Below are 18,005 nucleotides of genomic sequence, written 5' to 3' on the forward strand. Positions count from 1 at the left end.
TTGGTGGAAGCCCTATCCCCATTCCCCATAATATATAAAGGTGGGGATCCTGCCATTTCCCCCAAGTTCTCATGAGACTTTCCATTTTGGCCTCGGAATTGGGTAGGAGCAGCCATTATCAACTTAATGCGTACCAGTACAGCATAAATACAAAGGCAGAACAAAGAGAACATTTATTAAACAGGAGTTGTATTATGACTGTTGACACCAAGTGGGGTCAGTGAGTAGATGGTGTGAACGCACAGATAACCACTTGAAGAACATCAGTTACAGGAAAGCAACCTTACTTTCTTCTTCGTGGTCTCTGTGTCTAATCACACATATGGGTGATTAAAAGAGTTTACCTCAGAATGGAGGAGGAACAGTGTTGCCAGTGGACCAGCACTGCTGAGAGGACCGTGTGGTCTTGAGTGGACATCAAGCCAGTAATAACAAATAAAAGTCAATGAAGCAGACCATGTTGCTGCCTTGCATAGGTCTTCCAATAGTATACCAATATGTAAACCTGTGGATGTAGCTACGGCCCTAGTAAAGTATGCTCTTAGTGATTCTGGAAGGTTTAGTCCAGCCAGTTGGTAAGCAAGTTTGATGGTTTCCATGATCCAGTGACCAAATCTGTGTGATTTGATGGGTTCTCCTTTCAACCCTTTATTGTAGGAGATGGAACTGGCAAAATAGTTCAGTCCAGGATCAATAGAAGGCTAACGCCCCTCAAACATCAAGGGCATTAAGCATTCTTTCATTTGGGGTGGATGGTGTAGGGAAGAAAGCTGGTAGGATGGTATCTTGACTTAGGTGGAAAGACAAAGCTATCTCATGTAGAAATGCATGGTCAGGATAGAGAACTGCTTTGTCTTTATGAAAGACAAGGTGAGTTGATGTGAAGCAAACAGAGGTCTTGCTCTTCTGGCTGAGGTGATTGTTACTAGGAATAAAACCTTCCAAGATAGGAATCAGAGGTCTATTGTGACTAACGGCTCAAGGTTGGCCATGTCAAGCCCGTTAAGACCACCAAGAGACTTGATCCCACTATGAAGGAGTAGCTGGGAGATATCATGTTATGCAACACCCTAGAAGGCAGAACGAAGATCCAGGGCAATTTAATAATTCTGAATGCTAGGCAGAAAGCAGTAGGATAAGATTCAATAGGGACAAATGCCAAGTCTTCCACCTGGGAAAAAGAAACCAAATGTATCAACACAAGATGGGGAATACATGGCTCAACAGAACAGAAAAAGACCTTTGAGTTATTGTGGACAAGGAGCTAAATATGAGCCGACAATGCGATGCAGCTGCAAAAAAGGATGCATTAATAGGAGTATTCCTAATCACAAGAAGTAATAGTTTCTCTATACTCCTCACTAGTCAGACCTCATCTAAAGTATTGTGTCCAGTTCGGGGCAGTTAAGATTTAAGAAAGATGAAGAAATTTAGGGTCCAGAGGAGGGCAACAAAACACTGCCTTATCAGGAGAGACTGAGAACTGGGTATGTTCATCCTTAGAAGAAAAGACTGAGGGGGAACATGGTATACCTCTATAAGTACCTCAAAGGCTGTTACAAGGAAGGTCAAGATCTCTTCTTGCTCATGCCAGAATGTAGGACACAGAATAATCAATTCAAGTTGGGGCAACTCAGATTCAGGCTAGATATCAGGAAAAGTTTCTTCACTGTCAGAGCAATAAAAGAGTGGAACCAGTTGCCTAAAGAAGTTGTGGGCTCTCTCACACTAGGGATATTCAAAAAGAAACTGGACAGTCATCCGAGTGGGATGGTGTGAATTGGTGACCTGCAACAGCAGGTGGCTGGACCTGATGGCCTTCTTGGCATCAGCAAGAAGAGATTTTGACTTTCCTCTTTGAGAGGGATATCATGTCCCACCCCTCCCCCCAGTCTTCTCTGGAAGTGTATAAATTTATCTTCACTTTGAGACTAAAGATTATTATCTAACTGTAATTTATTGTTCTTTTATTGCCAGGTACATTTGTTTTGGTCAGATCTACGCACCATACGCTTACATCTGGTGGCTTGTGCAAGTGTCATTGTCTAACATTTCCAAGGAACAGTTGTATGATATTTTTGCTCAGAAGTCAAGATGCCTCAAAACAATATAAGCAATGCAGATAACGTCTGCTACATCTGTGAGGTTACATTTGCATCTCAAAAGTGCAGTATGATGGCAGTGGTAAAAAAGGCATACCACCTATATTTTGGATGCAAAATAGGGGATCAGGACAAGAGTTGGGTCCTTCATTATTGCTGCATTACATGTGCAACTTATTTGCATCATTGGCTAAACAAGAAGTTGACTTCTGCAGTCCCAATGGTGTGGAGGGAACCCACCAATCATAGTAGTGAGTGTTTATGCATGGTTCCCCCAATTAAAAACCGATAAATGAATGGAAAGTTATGTTATTGAAATCAATAAAAAGATAAACTTTTAATGACTAGCGTGGCACCATTCTCATTGCTATATCACATTTTGCAGAAACGTTATGGAGCATAATTGCACATCCCCCTCGTAATTTTGAATTATTTTGATGCAATTTTGACCTGAAGCTGTATCTTGGAAACTGGAACCAATTAACCAATTAATACTCAGGACTTTATTTTCCTCTATCAGTGACCCAATTCTGGTAAAATTTAGCTACTTTCATTTCTGAGGCTTTCTCCTTGCAGACCAGTGTAATAGAAAGAACCCACCTATCTGATGCTATGGCTTCCAACTGGGGAAGGTAATTTACTGAATTGGAGTAATGGGATGTCCTTCTCCTGGACCCAGGAGAGGCTCTCTATGCAATGTGATGGTCACCATTGTTGTGCCAGGGGCTTCCATGGTTCCTTCATGGCAATCAGGAGTGTTGGAATGAGAGGAATGGCCATCGGCATGGAATCCTCCATCTGGACAATGTCATACATTGTCAATCAATGGCTTAGTTAGTTCATAGAACAGTAGAGTTGGAAGAGATCATGAAGGCCACTGGGTCCAACCCCCTGTTGTTCCAGGACACCATGTTACACCATCCCACTAACATGGCTGTCCAGTTTCTTTCTGAATGTCTCTAGTGTGGGAGAGCCCACCACCTCTCTAGGTAGCTCTGACAGTGAGGAAGCTTTTCCTGATGTCCAGCCTGAATCTGGGTTGCGGCAACTTGAGTATTCCATGTCCTACACTCTGGCATCAGCAAGAAGATCTTGACCTTCCTCTTTGTGACAGGTTTTGAGGTACTTATAGAGGGATATCATGTCTCCCCTCAGCCTTCTCTTTTCAAAGTTAAACATGCAGTTGTTAGTCTCTCCTCATAGGGCAGTGTTTCCAAACTCTGCATCAATCTTGTTGCCTCCACTGGAGTCTTTCTTATTTTTCTGCATCTTCTTTAAATCTTGGTGCCCAGAACTGGACACAGTATTCCAGGTGAGGTCTGACTAGTGAGGAATATAGGGGAACTGCTACTTCTTGTGATTTGGAAGTAATACTTCTGTTAACGCATCCCAAAATAGCATTTGCCCTTCTGGAGGCTGCATCGCATTAATTAGCTCATGTTTAGCCTACTGTTCACAATTACTCTGAGATCTTTTACTTTTTCAGTTCTGTTGAGCCACGTATTCCCCATCTTGTATTGATGCATTTCGTTTCTCGTTCCTAGGTAGACTTGGCACTTGTCCTTGCTGAATCTCATTCTGTTGCTTTCAGCCCAGTGTTCAAGTTTATCAAGATCACCTTGGATCTTCATTTTGTTGTGATGAGTGAATGGATGAATGGGTCTATTTTAGGTGAAGAAACTGAGAAAACCTGAAGAATGGTAAGCAGCATGATGGGAATAAAAAGGACTCTGAGTTGCTGGATGAAAAGCAGAGAAATGTTCACAGAAAGTATGGTCATAATGCTTGGCAGATACTCCCAAGGATACCTTATAAGAAAAGCAAGTGATAAGAGCATTCCGGAGGAAGTACAAGGAAACAATGAACTGGATTAAACTGGACAGTGAGTTCTACCCCAGAAAACAAAGCACTGAAACAAAGAGCTTAAAGAACATATGTAAAGCAGGGACTTTGCAAATCTCATTGGGCCAGATTCATCAGTACTGCAATGTGTGTGTCTCCCACCACTCCATTTGGGACAGATCATCTCAAAGTAGGGTTTTCCTGGTGAGTATGAAAGAATGAATGTTAGTGTGAGTGAATGAGAGTGATTTCCCTTATGAAACTTAGTGTAAGAGAGAGTGATTTCCCTTATATTGTAGTTAATAAAAGAGCAAATACAGTACCGCTTGCCTGTGTGTCTACTTCTATCTCCACTCTCCGAGCTCTCAGGGTAATAAGCACTACTCAGGATTAAAAAGAACAGAAAGTTTCCTTTTTGACCCTGTCTTCTAGGGTCTTCGCTCTTTCATCCAGTTTTGTATTAACTGCAAATTTGATCATCTTTCCCTGTACTTCCTCATTCAAATAATTAAGAAAGAGCATTAGGTCAAGGACTGAACCCTGTGGCCCGCCACTAGTTACCTCCATCCAATTTGAGAAGGCGCAATTGATGAGCACACTTTGTGTCCGATTTAGCAGCCAATTTTGAATCCACCTAACAGTTTTTCCATCTAGTCCAGTTTTTGCTAATGTACTTATCAGAATGTCATGTGGCACTATGACGACCATGATTGTGACCATGCAGGGAAGGCAGGCGCGCTCACGATCATCACCCGATACAGAGTTCGCGACCTGCAGCAAAATTTTTATGAAATTTCTGCTCGTGACCTGATTTGGTCGTGAACTAAGGCATTCGTGAGCCGAGGTACCACTGTATACTCAAATTGAGATTGAGGAACACTGGATAAATGCATGAAATGTAAGTCAATTCTTTAGCTTATCTTCCGGGAAGATCTGAAACACAGATGTGGACCAAGAATTCTTTTTGTAATTCAGAACTGCAAGGTCTAGTCCAGAGTAAGCTGTATTTCGGCTGTTTATGCATTGAGAAACAGTGTTTTATGTTATAAACACCTCAGCCACTTGTTACAGTAAGCTTAAAAGCAGCTTGGGAAGTGGAGAAAAGGTGGAGGTTGTTTTCTTGAATTAATTTTGTTTTGTTTTTATAAGAAGTGACTCTCCTCCCCACCCCACCCCCATGCAGCTGGAAGGCCAAGAAAGTGCCGAAAGGGAAAACATTTGGACAGAGCTATAAGGAATGTAGAATAAAGTTAATTAATATCACAGGACTAACTCTCTGTACTAATTTGCTTTTACTACAAGAAAATAACGATAAACAAACAAACAAAAGGAAGAAGTTACATAAGAGATTGTATTTGCAAATTGTAATACTGGCTAAACGTTAAATTGCAGCTGCTGATTCATTTATTGGTTGAAAGTTTAACTGCAATTGTGGACTGCAAATAAGATCACTAAATTCAAGAGCCCTCTCCTCTTAGTTGGAAATAACAACTGTACACTGTAGGTCCAAACGCAGTAAAAGGGCAGAAAGCGTGAGACTCGAGCCGAAGACTGTCTGGCAAAGATCCAGAGTGAAACAAGATCCTTCTCATAAACCTCATCCATCAGGTTTGCAGTCGAAAAGAGTAGAGATGAATGGGAAAAAGAGAGCATCACTGGAAAAATCAACAACTTCATCAACACAATTGGATAATTCTAATACACTCCTACAAGAAATAAGAGAAATAAAGACACAAATGATATCAGGATTAATGATGTGAAAGAGATGAAGAATGATTTGAAGAAATTAGATATTAAAATAGATAATATGGATGGAAGAATAGAAGTATTAGCAAAACAAAATCAAGATTGATTGATTGATTTAGAGAATTTGTATGCTGTCCCATCGCATAGCCTCGGAATGGCTTACATAAAATAAAATAAAATACACATAAAATACACATAAAATCCAGATCCACCCTGGCTGCAGATTAAAACCTATAAGCTGATATTAAAAGTTATTAAAATATTGTTGAAATAAAAAGGTCTTAGCCTGGCACCGAAAAACAAATAAGATAATCTTCAAATAATTACAGACGTGAAAGCTCAGGTGAGAGAACAAGATAAAGAGGGGGGAAAAAAAAAAAGCCAGATGACCAAGATAGACCAGGTCTCTAAAAGACTGAGATTCGAGATAGACAACGAAGTTCGAATCTATGCCTTAAAGGATAACCAGAGGATGGGAAAGATAATGAAGATAAATTGATTCTATTAATATTGGATTGTGCTAAATCTATTCTTCCAAATCTTTTACATAATATGATATTGATGCAATACATAGAAGACTAGGAAGAAAAATACCGAGAGACATCGTGGTCAGATGTTGTTCATATGCAAAAACAAAACAACTGATGCAGAAATTACAAAATATTACATCAATTATGTTGGAAGGTCATCAGATTCAAGTCTTTCCTGATTTATGTAATGAGACCTTACAATGGAGAAGAGATATGTCCCAAGTCTGCCTAATATTAAAAAAGAATTCCATAAAATACAGTTGGGGGGGGGTTCTGATTTTTTTGAGGTTTTCATACAATGGAAAATATTATACAGTTGATACAAAGAAGGAAGCATTGGAATTATTGAAGGTGCTTGGAATTATCCTTGATGATGAATACACAGCACAAATGCAAAAGTTAATGGACAAGTCAACATTTCCAAGAAAGAAGGCAGAAAAGGAGAGAAGAGACCAGGAGGATCAGAAGCTGGATATAGCAGCAGAAGGTTCATCTTCTCCACAGAGTCAGAAAGGAGATCCAGAAGAAGAGGAGATTCAGAAGAAGGACAAAACGATAACAAGATCTATATGTAATAGATATAGAATATACTGTATTTGTTAGTGTTGAGATTATTATTGAAATGTAAGAGAAATTTGAGTATAGAATAAAAAGGGTATAGATGATTGGGGAGGGTAGAGTGGGTGTCTGGGGTCTGTACAGGGGAGGCTCCCCATGGAAGCCCAAAGCAGCGGGGAGAAGAACATCTCCAGAAGATGGGTAAGGGGGTTTCCATATGTAAATACGGTGGGGAATATGGTGGGGGTAGGGATAAGTTTAATTGGGTTTTTGTTATGGTTTTGTTGGAGTCTTAATTTTATCACATATGGAGACCAAGAAGTACATTTCATGTATTGAAAAAATGGGAAAAACATTGAAGATTGTGTCTTGGAATTTAAACAGCTTGGGAGAAAGACATAAATGAGCTAGAATTGAAAAATCTATTCATAAGGAAAAAGCAGATATTATATTTTTGCAAGAAACACACCAAAAGAAAGATGGAGTGAATGAATTAAAATTATACTGGGCAGATTTATATGAAAAATTGTATGGCACATCAAAAGCAAGAGGTGTTGCAATTATTGTTGCCAAAAGATGTGAATTTAACACAAAATTTATAAAAAAGAGATCATGTGGGAAGATTTCTTATTATACAAGGTCTGATTTATGGACAAGAGGTGACGTCAGCTAATATATATGCACCTTCACTGACGCTCTGGTTCTCATGAGAAGTTTCCTCCCCTTGTGCGCGTAGAAGAGACTCTTCTGAGTGCGCACACATGACAACTAGGAAGAAGAAAGCATTCAAGGCAACAAAACACTGGTCAAAAATGAACTGGAGAAAATGGGTCTAACCCTGCTCCCTTTCCCCACATTATATAAAGGCAGGGCTCCTGCCAAAATGTTCAATTGAGAAATTCTTCCTTACAAAAGGCCCTGGGCAGGCACAGAACCCATATGTGTGATACACAGAGACCTTGAAAAAGAAGGTGAGGAGAATAATGAGTAGAAAAGTTATTGGAAGGAAAGTTGTAGAAATATTTCTGCTAGAGGAAGAAATCAAACCGTTAAAAATATGGTTAGATGTACATTTTTTCAATTCCAAATACTTTTCCCTTGTTATTTTTCCAGAAATTTGGCATAAAACCATATAAAAGTTGTGTTGGTCGGGGGTGGGCTGCCTCGGATTACTCCAGTATCTGTGACCTGTGGTTCTCTCCCTACAGCCCAATCACCTGCAATAGAACAGCTCAATAAAGGACTGTTTTTTTTTCTTCCACAACTATTAAATCCTAAAGTTTTTTCCTAATGTCATCAGTTATAACAAGAAATTCCTGGTGTAGTACTTTCCTAGCCATTGTACTAGGACAGTAAAATATTTAAAGGCTGAGAGTACAAATACTCTCCTGCTGCAATAGTTCCTCATGCAGTGAAAGAGAAAAGTAGAAACACCTATGCCAAGCATAGACATCCAATCAAACATGAGGTGCTGTGTTGCAGAATGGAAGTGTTACAAGTGGTTAGGGTATTGCATTGCACTGACAAAGCAACAAAGTTATGCTTCAGAGCTGAGAAACTCAGTGGAAGAGCAGGAACTGGGCAGAAGTAGGTAAAAGTAGCGGCCACAGCAGACAGTGTGCAACTTCCAGCATTCAGGTCCTGATATAAGTATGCCATATAGTCCTAGGACTTGGCACATCCAGCAAGTCATCCATCAAACCCCACTTCTTCATCCTGGCGCCAAACACAGAGGCAAAGCATGGGGACGGGGAGAGACTTTATATAATAGTTTTGGGCTGATCACATGTTCCATAAGGACAGATTGTTTAAAAAGTTTGCCCCATCAACTTCTGAGGTTTCTGTGCCTATTATATGCCCACCAATTCTTCTTAACCATGAATGTTGAGGATCTAAAAAGCACGTGGTCAATTGTATTCCTGCACTTTATCTACCTCTTTGGGCTGTAACAGCGGAAAATGGCCCATATTATAGGATCAGATACTTCAGCAGAAGCTGTGCTGGCAATGAAGTCAAGTTCACCTCAGAGACGAGCAATCTTGTTTTCAAAGCACAATGCAAAAAAGTTACAGGGAGTTCCTGAGGGTTCAAGGACTCCATTCACTGGAAAGGATGTTTATATCTGAACTACTCGAAATAAGTCCACTAGGCAATTACTCAAGGATACAATGAGGAGCTTAGTAACGTGCTTTAGAGTAGGGGTGACCAATCTTTTGGCTTCTCTAGGCCACACTGAAAGAAGAATTGTCTTGGGCTGCACATTAAATACACAAACACTAACAAAAACTGATAAGCAAAAAAAAAAAAAAAAGGTCTGTGCATAATTTTCATGATATCTGCCACCACAGATAAGCAAAAAAGTCCTCACATAATAATGTTAACTATGTGATGCCCCATTTGGAGAATCTTTTAAAATCACTGAGCAGGGCCCAAGTTTGCAATCCTCACTAAAGAAAATGAACATATCTAAGTAATAAAACTGCACTGATTTTTAAAATATTTTTATTATAAATGAAAAAGAAAAGAGGGCAACATAAAACTAGTGCAATATTTGACATTGTACTTGAGAAACTAATGCATCAGTATCTGGTTTGATGGAAGTAGTTGCAATTTTCAGTGAGTTCTCAAGGTTCTAATCAGATATTTTGGTTCCAATTTTACTCTTAGTGTGCTTCATTCATGAAAATAGTTGTTCACAAATGGAAGCCGCACAAAGCTGTAAAACTGAAGCCATGCATGGGTACAAATATCAAGAGCATACATACATTTATTTTACATGACATTGTGGCATGATGGTATTGTCTACAAAGTTCACACTTGAGAACCATACAGTCCAGTTACCAAAAAAATCTCATAATGTTTTAAGTAAGTTTATGATTTTGTGTTGGGACGAATTCATAGCCATCCTGGGCCACAGGTTGGACACCCCTGCTTTAGAGCATACTTGGTCATAGCTACTTAGAGACTTACACCATTTATATGCTTGCCAACAACTAGACAATTTCATTGCTGAAACTCTCTAGCTTACCAAGGAACAGAGTGGGTTCTACAGAGCCAAACAAAGCACTCAGGTACAATCAAGTAAATGGACTGTCACATCTCACCACAACGTCAGTATTGGGATGTTAGTGGCAGATCGCTATGGCCTGGGCACCAGGACCATGGGTGCTGGAAAAGAATTGAGACCTTGGCAGAAATACAGAAGGACCAGAGATGAAAGAAAAGTCCAGGTACAAGTAGAGGTTGAAGAGCAGTGAAGCATAGCAAGGCTAGAGGAAACATGCAGTGCAGACACAAGCTGGATTCAAATATCAGCAAGGCATGGCCAGGGGCACAGCCAGTGCCAAATTGCTGACAAGACTGAGTCAACAAAGTCAGGAGCATACAGAACTAGAAACATGAAGCAGCCATTCCAAAAACCTGTGCTACTGTAGCAAAGCTGAGCAGTACAGGGAAGCCTTTTACAGAACCTTCCAGCTGTGCTGCATAACTGCACAGGTTCCAATCCTTGCAATTACCTACAGGTCTCATCCTGGTCCTACAGGCACTTGCAGGATGAACCATGCTTCCTTTCACAATCATGTCACCAAGAGAAGCTGTGTCACTGCTTCAGATCCTGACAAATAGGATCTAGAGCAGGGAGGACACCACTGGGAATAATAAAAGATAAGGAAATTGCAGAGAAACTGAATGAATTCTTGTAAACTACTTTTACTGTAGAAAATGTAGGGCAACTATCAGAACATGAACTGATAATTTCAAGAAGGAAGTCTAAGGAACAGAGGCAAATAGTGGTGACAACATTACTAAGCAAACTTGAGCCAATTATCATATGACTCACCATTCCTCACCCAAAGCTATGTGACTGGAAGGCCCCAGGGAAACCATTCTGTCTTTAGAAGATAGACCTACTTTCTATTTTCATTGCTTCAGAAAGAAATTCTCCTTTGCTTCAGAAAAAAAATCTCAGAGAACCAAAGAATCTCTCCAACACAGACCAATTAAGTGATGTGAAAATCTCCCTGGAATCCAGTTCTCATGCACTCACCAAACTTCTTTTCCATGTTCAGCCCCAGCCTAATAATTGAGATGAGTCAAGATCAAGTCTACAAACACTTGCTAGCAGGCCTGAATTATTCTCCCAATAAGTACATAAAGCCTGCAAGTCATGTGTGTGGAAGCAGAACTCCACTTGTACAGCAGTTAGGCAGGTGTGTTGGCAGGATGAGTTATGTGTGCAAGCCATATTATACCTTGCATGTTATACCTACACATTTGTAATGCAGTATGAAACAGCTGGACTCACTTCATAGAAACACAAGCAAATCAGAAGGAACAATCTTTCCTTGGACACCCTCACTGATAGGGTCCCCCTACCTCCCATGGAAGCCTATTCCATATCCTAGGGCTCCTAAACAGCAGGAAGTACATTCCGACATCCAATCTGAAACCCAATTTCTTGAGCTTTATCCCACTGGACCACATCCTTTCCCCAACTACAGGGGAGAACAGGTCATGACCCTCTACTGTGTGACACCCCTTCACATACCTATATGTCACTGTAAGATTCCCTTGGAGTCTCCTCCAGGCTGAAAAGACTCAGCTCCCTCAATCTCATCTCATATGTCATCCCCCCCACCACCCAATCTGGCTTCCATCCTTGTGATCCTGAAATGATTCTAACCTAGCTATGACTCTCTTATAATGTGGAACTCAAAACTGGACAACATACTCCAGTTGTGGGTGCACCAGAGTCTTACGGAGGGGAACTAACACCTTTCTTGATCTGGAAGCCACGTTTCTGCCTATCCATCCAAGGGTGGCATTCACCTTCTTAACTGCTATGTCACACTGCTGGGTCATCTTTAACCTAATATAGACTAGTACCCTGACATGTCTTTCACAAGCACTGCCCTCCAGTCACTTGTCCTTCATCCTGCGCCTATGGCACCTATTCCTGAGTCCCAGGTGCAAGACATTGCACTTATCCACATTGAACGCCATCCTGTGGTCCCCCACACACTTCCACAGTCCATTCAGATCCTTTTGAGTCTGAAGTACCTGCTCCCCAGTTATGGCTACCACTTCTACTTTGGTATCATCTGCAAATTTGTTCAGCAGACTGGTTGCTTCCTGCTGGACACTCTGATATGGGGTACAGAGAAAGCAGGCTAGAGTCCAGGGAGCAAAGCTGAGAAAATTCAACAGATTCCCACTCCAAACTGGATTCATTAAACATCAGCAGCCCAATTTGACTAAGAAATGAATGAAATATACAACCATAGTAGAGAGATACTTGAAACAACACAAACTGTATACCCTACTGCTCTCTATATTGTATTCTCATCTATGATTACCTTGCCCAAACTCCAAGGATTTAGCTTAAGCCCTATTGCTCAGGTTTCTGAAATTCCTGCCAAATATTTCTTTCCATACTCATGACTCATAAGCCATATCCTTCATCATGCAAACACAGATTATGGGATCCAGGAATCCAAAACTTTCCCATATGTGTTTCCAATTGTTTTCTTCCAGTATTCTCCTCTCTCTTCCTGTATCACCGGTTCTCCAAGGTCCTTTGATTTTCTAATGTGAGTCAGTGGCAATATGACCAAAGCCATGTCTGAGAGTATTATTTGATCCAACATGGATCACTAAGACACAGAGCATGATAATTCTGGCAAACCCCTCTGGATACATGCACAACAGAAACAATACACTTCATAGAATCATAAAATAATAGAGTTGGAATGGGGTCAAGAAGGCCATCAGGTCCAACCCCCTGCTGTTGCAGGACACCAATTTACACCATCCCGCTCAGATGGCTGTCCAGTTTCTTTTGAATGTCTCTAGTGTGGGAGAGACCACCAACTCTCTAGGCAGCTCGTTCCACTGTTGTATTGATCTGACAGTGAGAAACCTTTCCTGCTATCTAGCCTGAACTTGATAGCAGGGGCAACTTGTTTTGATTATTCCGTGTTCTGCACTCTGGTATCAGTGGCATCATGTTCCCCCTCAGTCTTCTCTTTTCAAGAGTGAACATGCCCAGTTCTGTCTCTCCTCATGTGTTTCCAAACCATGGATCATTTTTGTTGCCATCCTCCAGACCCTTTCTCATTTTTCTGTATCTTCCATAAAACTTGGTGCCCAGAACTGGACATTGTACTCTAGATGAGGTCTGAGTGGTGAGGAATATAAGAGAACTATTACCTCTCATGATTAGGAAGTAATGCTTCTATTAATGCATCCCAAAATAGCATTTGCCCTTTTCAAAGCTGCATCACATTGTTGGCTCATATTTAACCTCATGTCCACAATTACTCCGAGATCTTTTTCTTTTGCAGCTCTGCTGAACCATACATTCCTCATCTTGTATTGATGCATTTGGTTTCTTTTTCCTAGATGGAGGACTTGGCACTTGTTCCTACTGAATCTCATTCTGTTACGTTCAACCCAGTGTTCAGATTTACCAAGATCGTCCTGGAATTGCTGTGGTTCATTATTCCATCCGGTTTTGTATCATCTGCAAATCTGATTATCCTCATCTAAATCATTAATAAAGATGTTGAAGAGCACTGGGCCCAGGACTGAGCCCTGTGGCACCCCACTAGTTACCCTCCTCCAGTTTGAGAAGGTGCCATTGATGAGCACAATTCGTCTCTGATTTAGCAGCCAATTTTGGATCCACTTAGTAGTTGTTCTATCTAGTCCACTCATTTGCTTAGGAGGATGTGAAAACTTTGCTAAAGGTGGATTACATCCACAGTGTTCCCTCTGTCTGTCTGGGAGTTACCCAGTCAAAAACTGAGATTAAATTAGTCTGACAGGATTTATTCTTGATAAATCCATGTTGGCTTTTATGAACTACTGCATTTTCTTCAAGGTGTGTGCAGACAGATTTTTTAAAATAATTTGTTCCAGAACTTTTCCAGGGATTGATGTCAGACTAATTGGTCTGCAGTTCCCAGATTCATCTTTTTTTTCCTTTTTTTAAGATAGGGACAACGTTAGCCCATCTCCAGTTGTTTGGCACTTCTCCTGTTTTACAGGATTTATCAATAATAATAGACAGTGGTTCTGAGAGTTCCTCTGCTCTTTTATGACTCTGGAATTCATTGGGCCCTAGAGATTTGAACAAGTTTATTCCATCTAGATATTCCTTGACCATTTGTCTCTCAACCTTGATTATCTTGTTTCTATGTTTGATTTGAGTGCTTTCTGTTTGTTTTTTCTTTAGAAATTGATGCTTCCTACTTTCTTTCCAGAATCACTTCCTCTATAGCATGGGTCCTCAAACTATGGCCCATGGGCCAGATCCGGCCCACCAAGCCCATTTATCAGTCAGTGCGAGCAAGCCACTGCCTTGCCTGCGCCCCCCCCACCCCGCCTCACCGCACGCACACCCCCCATGCATGCACCCCCACTCCGTCTCATTGCGCTGCACCCCCGCCCCCTTACCGGCCTGCACACCTCCGCTGGCTCAGCCTTGGCGGCTCATGTCCACCGCCAGCACCTTTCAACTGGCCCCCTGTTGAAAAAGTCTGAGGACCCCTGCTCTATAGGTTCTATGTTTGATGTCTTCTTTTTCTTTAGGAACTGCTGCTTCCTACTTTCGTTCCAGAATCACTTCCTCTATAGGTTCAGAAATACTTCATCTTCAATCCAAAGTATAGTCCCTCATATTTTTATGGAGTGACCATATCTTTTGGGGAGCTTGAAGATCACACAAAAACATAGTAAACTAACTTTCTAAACATTTGCCCTAATTTGTGAAGTAGAATTAAGGAAAAGACTGATTTTATATTCCTTTGTTTCTGAAAAGCCTACAACTCCTTGAGCTTTGCAGAGTATTTTGTATTTATATATAAATGAAAAGTTAAACATGAAAATATCTGCATGTAGAGTCCCTAATACTTTGAAAATCTGCTTACAAAATAGCAACAGGTAAATCCAAAGATAGTAACATTCAAAATCAGACTTACTTTATTCCTAAGGTATTTTGAAGGACTCTTCATGTCTGCATTCAGATGAGAAATGTGAATAAATTTTTCTACTCCAGCTTCCCTTGAGAGCTGAGCAATCTGCTTGGGAATTTTAACGAAGACATCCTCATATCTGAAGTTTCTGAAAGAAAACAAGAAAAAATAATTACTACCCATGTTTATTGCCAAGTTGTTAATTTATCACATCACAGTCAAAATGGGGCAGAGAAATGGCTAAGAGCACAAACCTAACACCAGCTATGAACCTACTAGATAGTTTTGGGTAAGCCAGTTTACTCTCACATCAAACAACCATCCATAAAATGTGCACAATTCCACATTTGTGCGTGTCTTGCTCGCAAACATCAGGCTCAGGCTTCTTCCCAACTTAGGGACCTGAAAGTATGGTAGACATCATTCTACACAGCACAGCTGGGAGAGAAGCTTGAAATTGGCATGAAAGCTCAAAGTCTATATGGCTATCCTTTAGTCTATTCAAAAGAGTCCAAGATATTACCTTGTTTCCCATTCTTTCCCAACAAGATTGATGACTACATTGCTATGTTCAAGAACTCTTCTTGTAGAATCTTTGTTGTGTGAATCCCATTCCTGGTAAACATAGCAAGCAACAACAGAAATGAAAGAATGTACCAAAATCTTGAAGAAATATGTTGTTCAAGGCCCAACTTTTTGCTGCTTAATATGCACAATATATCACCAATCTAACTGGATCATTAACTGGGAAAAGTCAGAAAACCTACCATAAAAATGAGCTGTCCCAGGTCACCCATAGGCCGAAGATACATAAGGTCATACTGATCACAGCGATATGGAATGATGACTTGGGAACCAATACGTCCTAAAATGTTCAGAAAGGGTTTTAAAGATATAGATATATAGAGCTGAACATTCACAAAAGCTACTATCATGTAACAAAATACTAAAACATAGCCACATAAATCTAATGCAATAATTTGAATTCTATATGGGCCATTTTCAAAGTTATGTTTAGAAAGGAAACAATCGAGAGACAAGATACCATTTTATTTTTAATTTGTCTTCACCAGCCCATGTATCATGTAACAAACAACTTTTGAAACAAAAAAAGTTTAGAAGACAATTTGTGATGAGACAGAGGAGCATAAGGAAGGGGCTGCTTTTAAAGTCCAACATCTTGATGGCAAGTTCTGGAAAACAGAAATACATAAAGGATTTCGTATTTGAAATTCTGGTACTTGAAACCAGCATATTAATTATGCTAATTTTTGCATATTTAAAGGCACAATCCTATACACTTTATGACTAAAAAACATCTTCAAACTCCCAACATTCCCCATCTAGCAAGACTAGCTAGGGAAATCTGAGAGCTATAGGACTTCTTTCTGTCTAAGCATGCAAAGGAGAGTGCTCTAAGAGTAAGAAATGTTAAGTGTTTTCATGGAAAAAAATTCTAGCATTGACAACTGATCATGCCAGTTAAATATGTCTCATAAAGGGTATAGCATGCTCCCACTTCTATCTATAAATCCTCTTTTGACCAAGGCAAATTCCTTCATTCTCCATGCTACATAAAATGGAAGAAAGGGAAAGGGAAATAAAGATGCATAGCATCACAGAATATTACACCTAGAAGGGACCTATGTTATCAAGCCCAACCCCCTACTAAATGCAGGTCCCCAGTCAAAACACCACTGAGAGATGTCCAATTTCCTCTTCAGTGCCTCCAGAATGGGATTTTCCACAACCTCCCAAGGTAATTGAATCAATTGTTGCACTGCTCTAACAGTCAGCAGGTTTTTCCTGATGTTCAGCTAGAACCTCACTTCCTGTAATGTGAGCCCATTATTTCATATCCTGTGCTCTGGGATGATCGAGAAGAGATCCTGGCCTCCTTCTTTGTTACAGCCTTTCAAGAGTGCTATCATATCTCCTGTCAGTCTTCTTTACTCAAAGCTAAACACACCCAGTTATTTCAATCTCTCCTCATAGAGCTTTGTTTCCAGTTCCCATATCATCCATGTTCCCCTCCTCTGAACTCTTTCTAATTTGTCTGCATCCTTCTTAGAAACACAGAAACAGAGCGAGTCAGAAGGAGCCTCCCAGGCCATATATTCTGACCTCCAACACCAGCCTGCTCCACTCACGACATGCCCACCATGGGCATGTCGAGCCTATCTTTGAACACCCTCACTGATGGGGTCTCAACGACCTCTTGTGGAAGGCAATTCCACACCCTCCAGGTCCTAACTGTCAGGAAGTGTTTCCTGGCATCTAAATGGAACCTTGGTTCCCTGAGCTTTGCTCCATTGAAGCACGTCCTGCCTTCCTCTGCAGGGGAGAACAGGTCTCTACCCATCTCCATGTCACATCCCTTCACATACCTGTATGTCGCCAACATATCCCGAGTCTCCTCTTCTCCAGGCTGAAGAGACCCAGTTCCCTCAGTCTCGCCTCATAGTCCATCCCCTTGTGGCCCTATGCTATACTGACTCTAACCTGGCTATTTCCTTCCTGTAATGAGGGACCCAAAACTGAGCAAAATACTCCAGTTGCGGACGCACCAGAGTCGTACAGAGTGGTAGTAATACCTCTCTTGATCTAGAAGCCACACTTCTGGCTATGCAACCAAGAGTGGTGTTCGCCCACTTGACCACCGCATCACACTGCTGATTCATGTTTAGCCTGCAGTCAACCAGTACCTGGAGGTCCCTTTCACAAGTGCTGCTCTCCAGCCACTTGTCACCTAACCTGTACTTATGACACCTATTCCTATGCCCCAAGTGCAAGACCTTGCACTTATCAACACTGAACGCCATCCTGTTGTCTCCTGCCCACTTCCACAGTCTGTCCAGATCCTTTTGGAGCTGGAGTACCTGCTCCTCAGTTATGGCCACTGCTCCAGTTTTAGTGTCGTCTGTGAATTTGATCAGCAGACTGTTCACCCCTTCTTCCATGTCACTTATGAAAAGATTAAACAGGATCAGCCCCAGGACAGAGCCCTGGGGGTTCCTACTTGTCACTGGCCACCATCCTGATGATTCCCCACTAATGGGGTTACCTTCTGCTTTCAGTCAGTCAACCGTACCCTAATCCACCGGACAGTGCTTTGGTGTATCCCAAAACTCCTCAGATTTTCCACCAGGATATCATGAGGCACTTTGTCAAAGGCCTTGCTGAAATCCAGGTATACCACATCCACTGCATCCCCTCCATCTAGCCATCTCGAAACCTTGTCATAGAATTCC

The 18,005-nt window shown here is 41.1% G+C and overlaps 1 protein-coding gene across 1 annotated transcript in view; it reads right to left on the reverse strand.

Annotated features, from left to right (window-relative positions):
* Window positions 1–18,005, reverse strand: part of NDUFA9 (NADH:ubiquinone oxidoreductase subunit A9) — a 65,176-nt gene that overhangs the window by 18,398 nt on the left and 28,773 nt on the right. Inside the window, exons 3-5 of the mRNA XM_044417730.1 lie at window positions 15,522–15,619; window positions 15,278–15,369; window positions 14,761–14,902 (exon numbers count right to left, since the gene is read on the reverse strand). Coding sequence (XP_044273665.1) covers window positions 14,761–14,902; window positions 15,278–15,369; window positions 15,522–15,619 — 332 coding nt within the window. The remainder of the gene's footprint in view (window positions 1–14,760; window positions 14,903–15,277; window positions 15,370–15,521; window positions 15,620–18,005) is intronic.

This window comes from Varanus komodoensis, unplaced genomic scaffold, assembly GCF_004798865.1.
Source record: "Varanus komodoensis strain SLA01 unplaced genomic scaffold, ASM479886v1 scaffold9, whole genome shotgun sequence".
In the NCBI taxonomy this organism is placed as follows: Eukaryota; Metazoa; Chordata; class Lepidosauria; order Squamata; family Varanidae; genus Varanus; species Varanus komodoensis.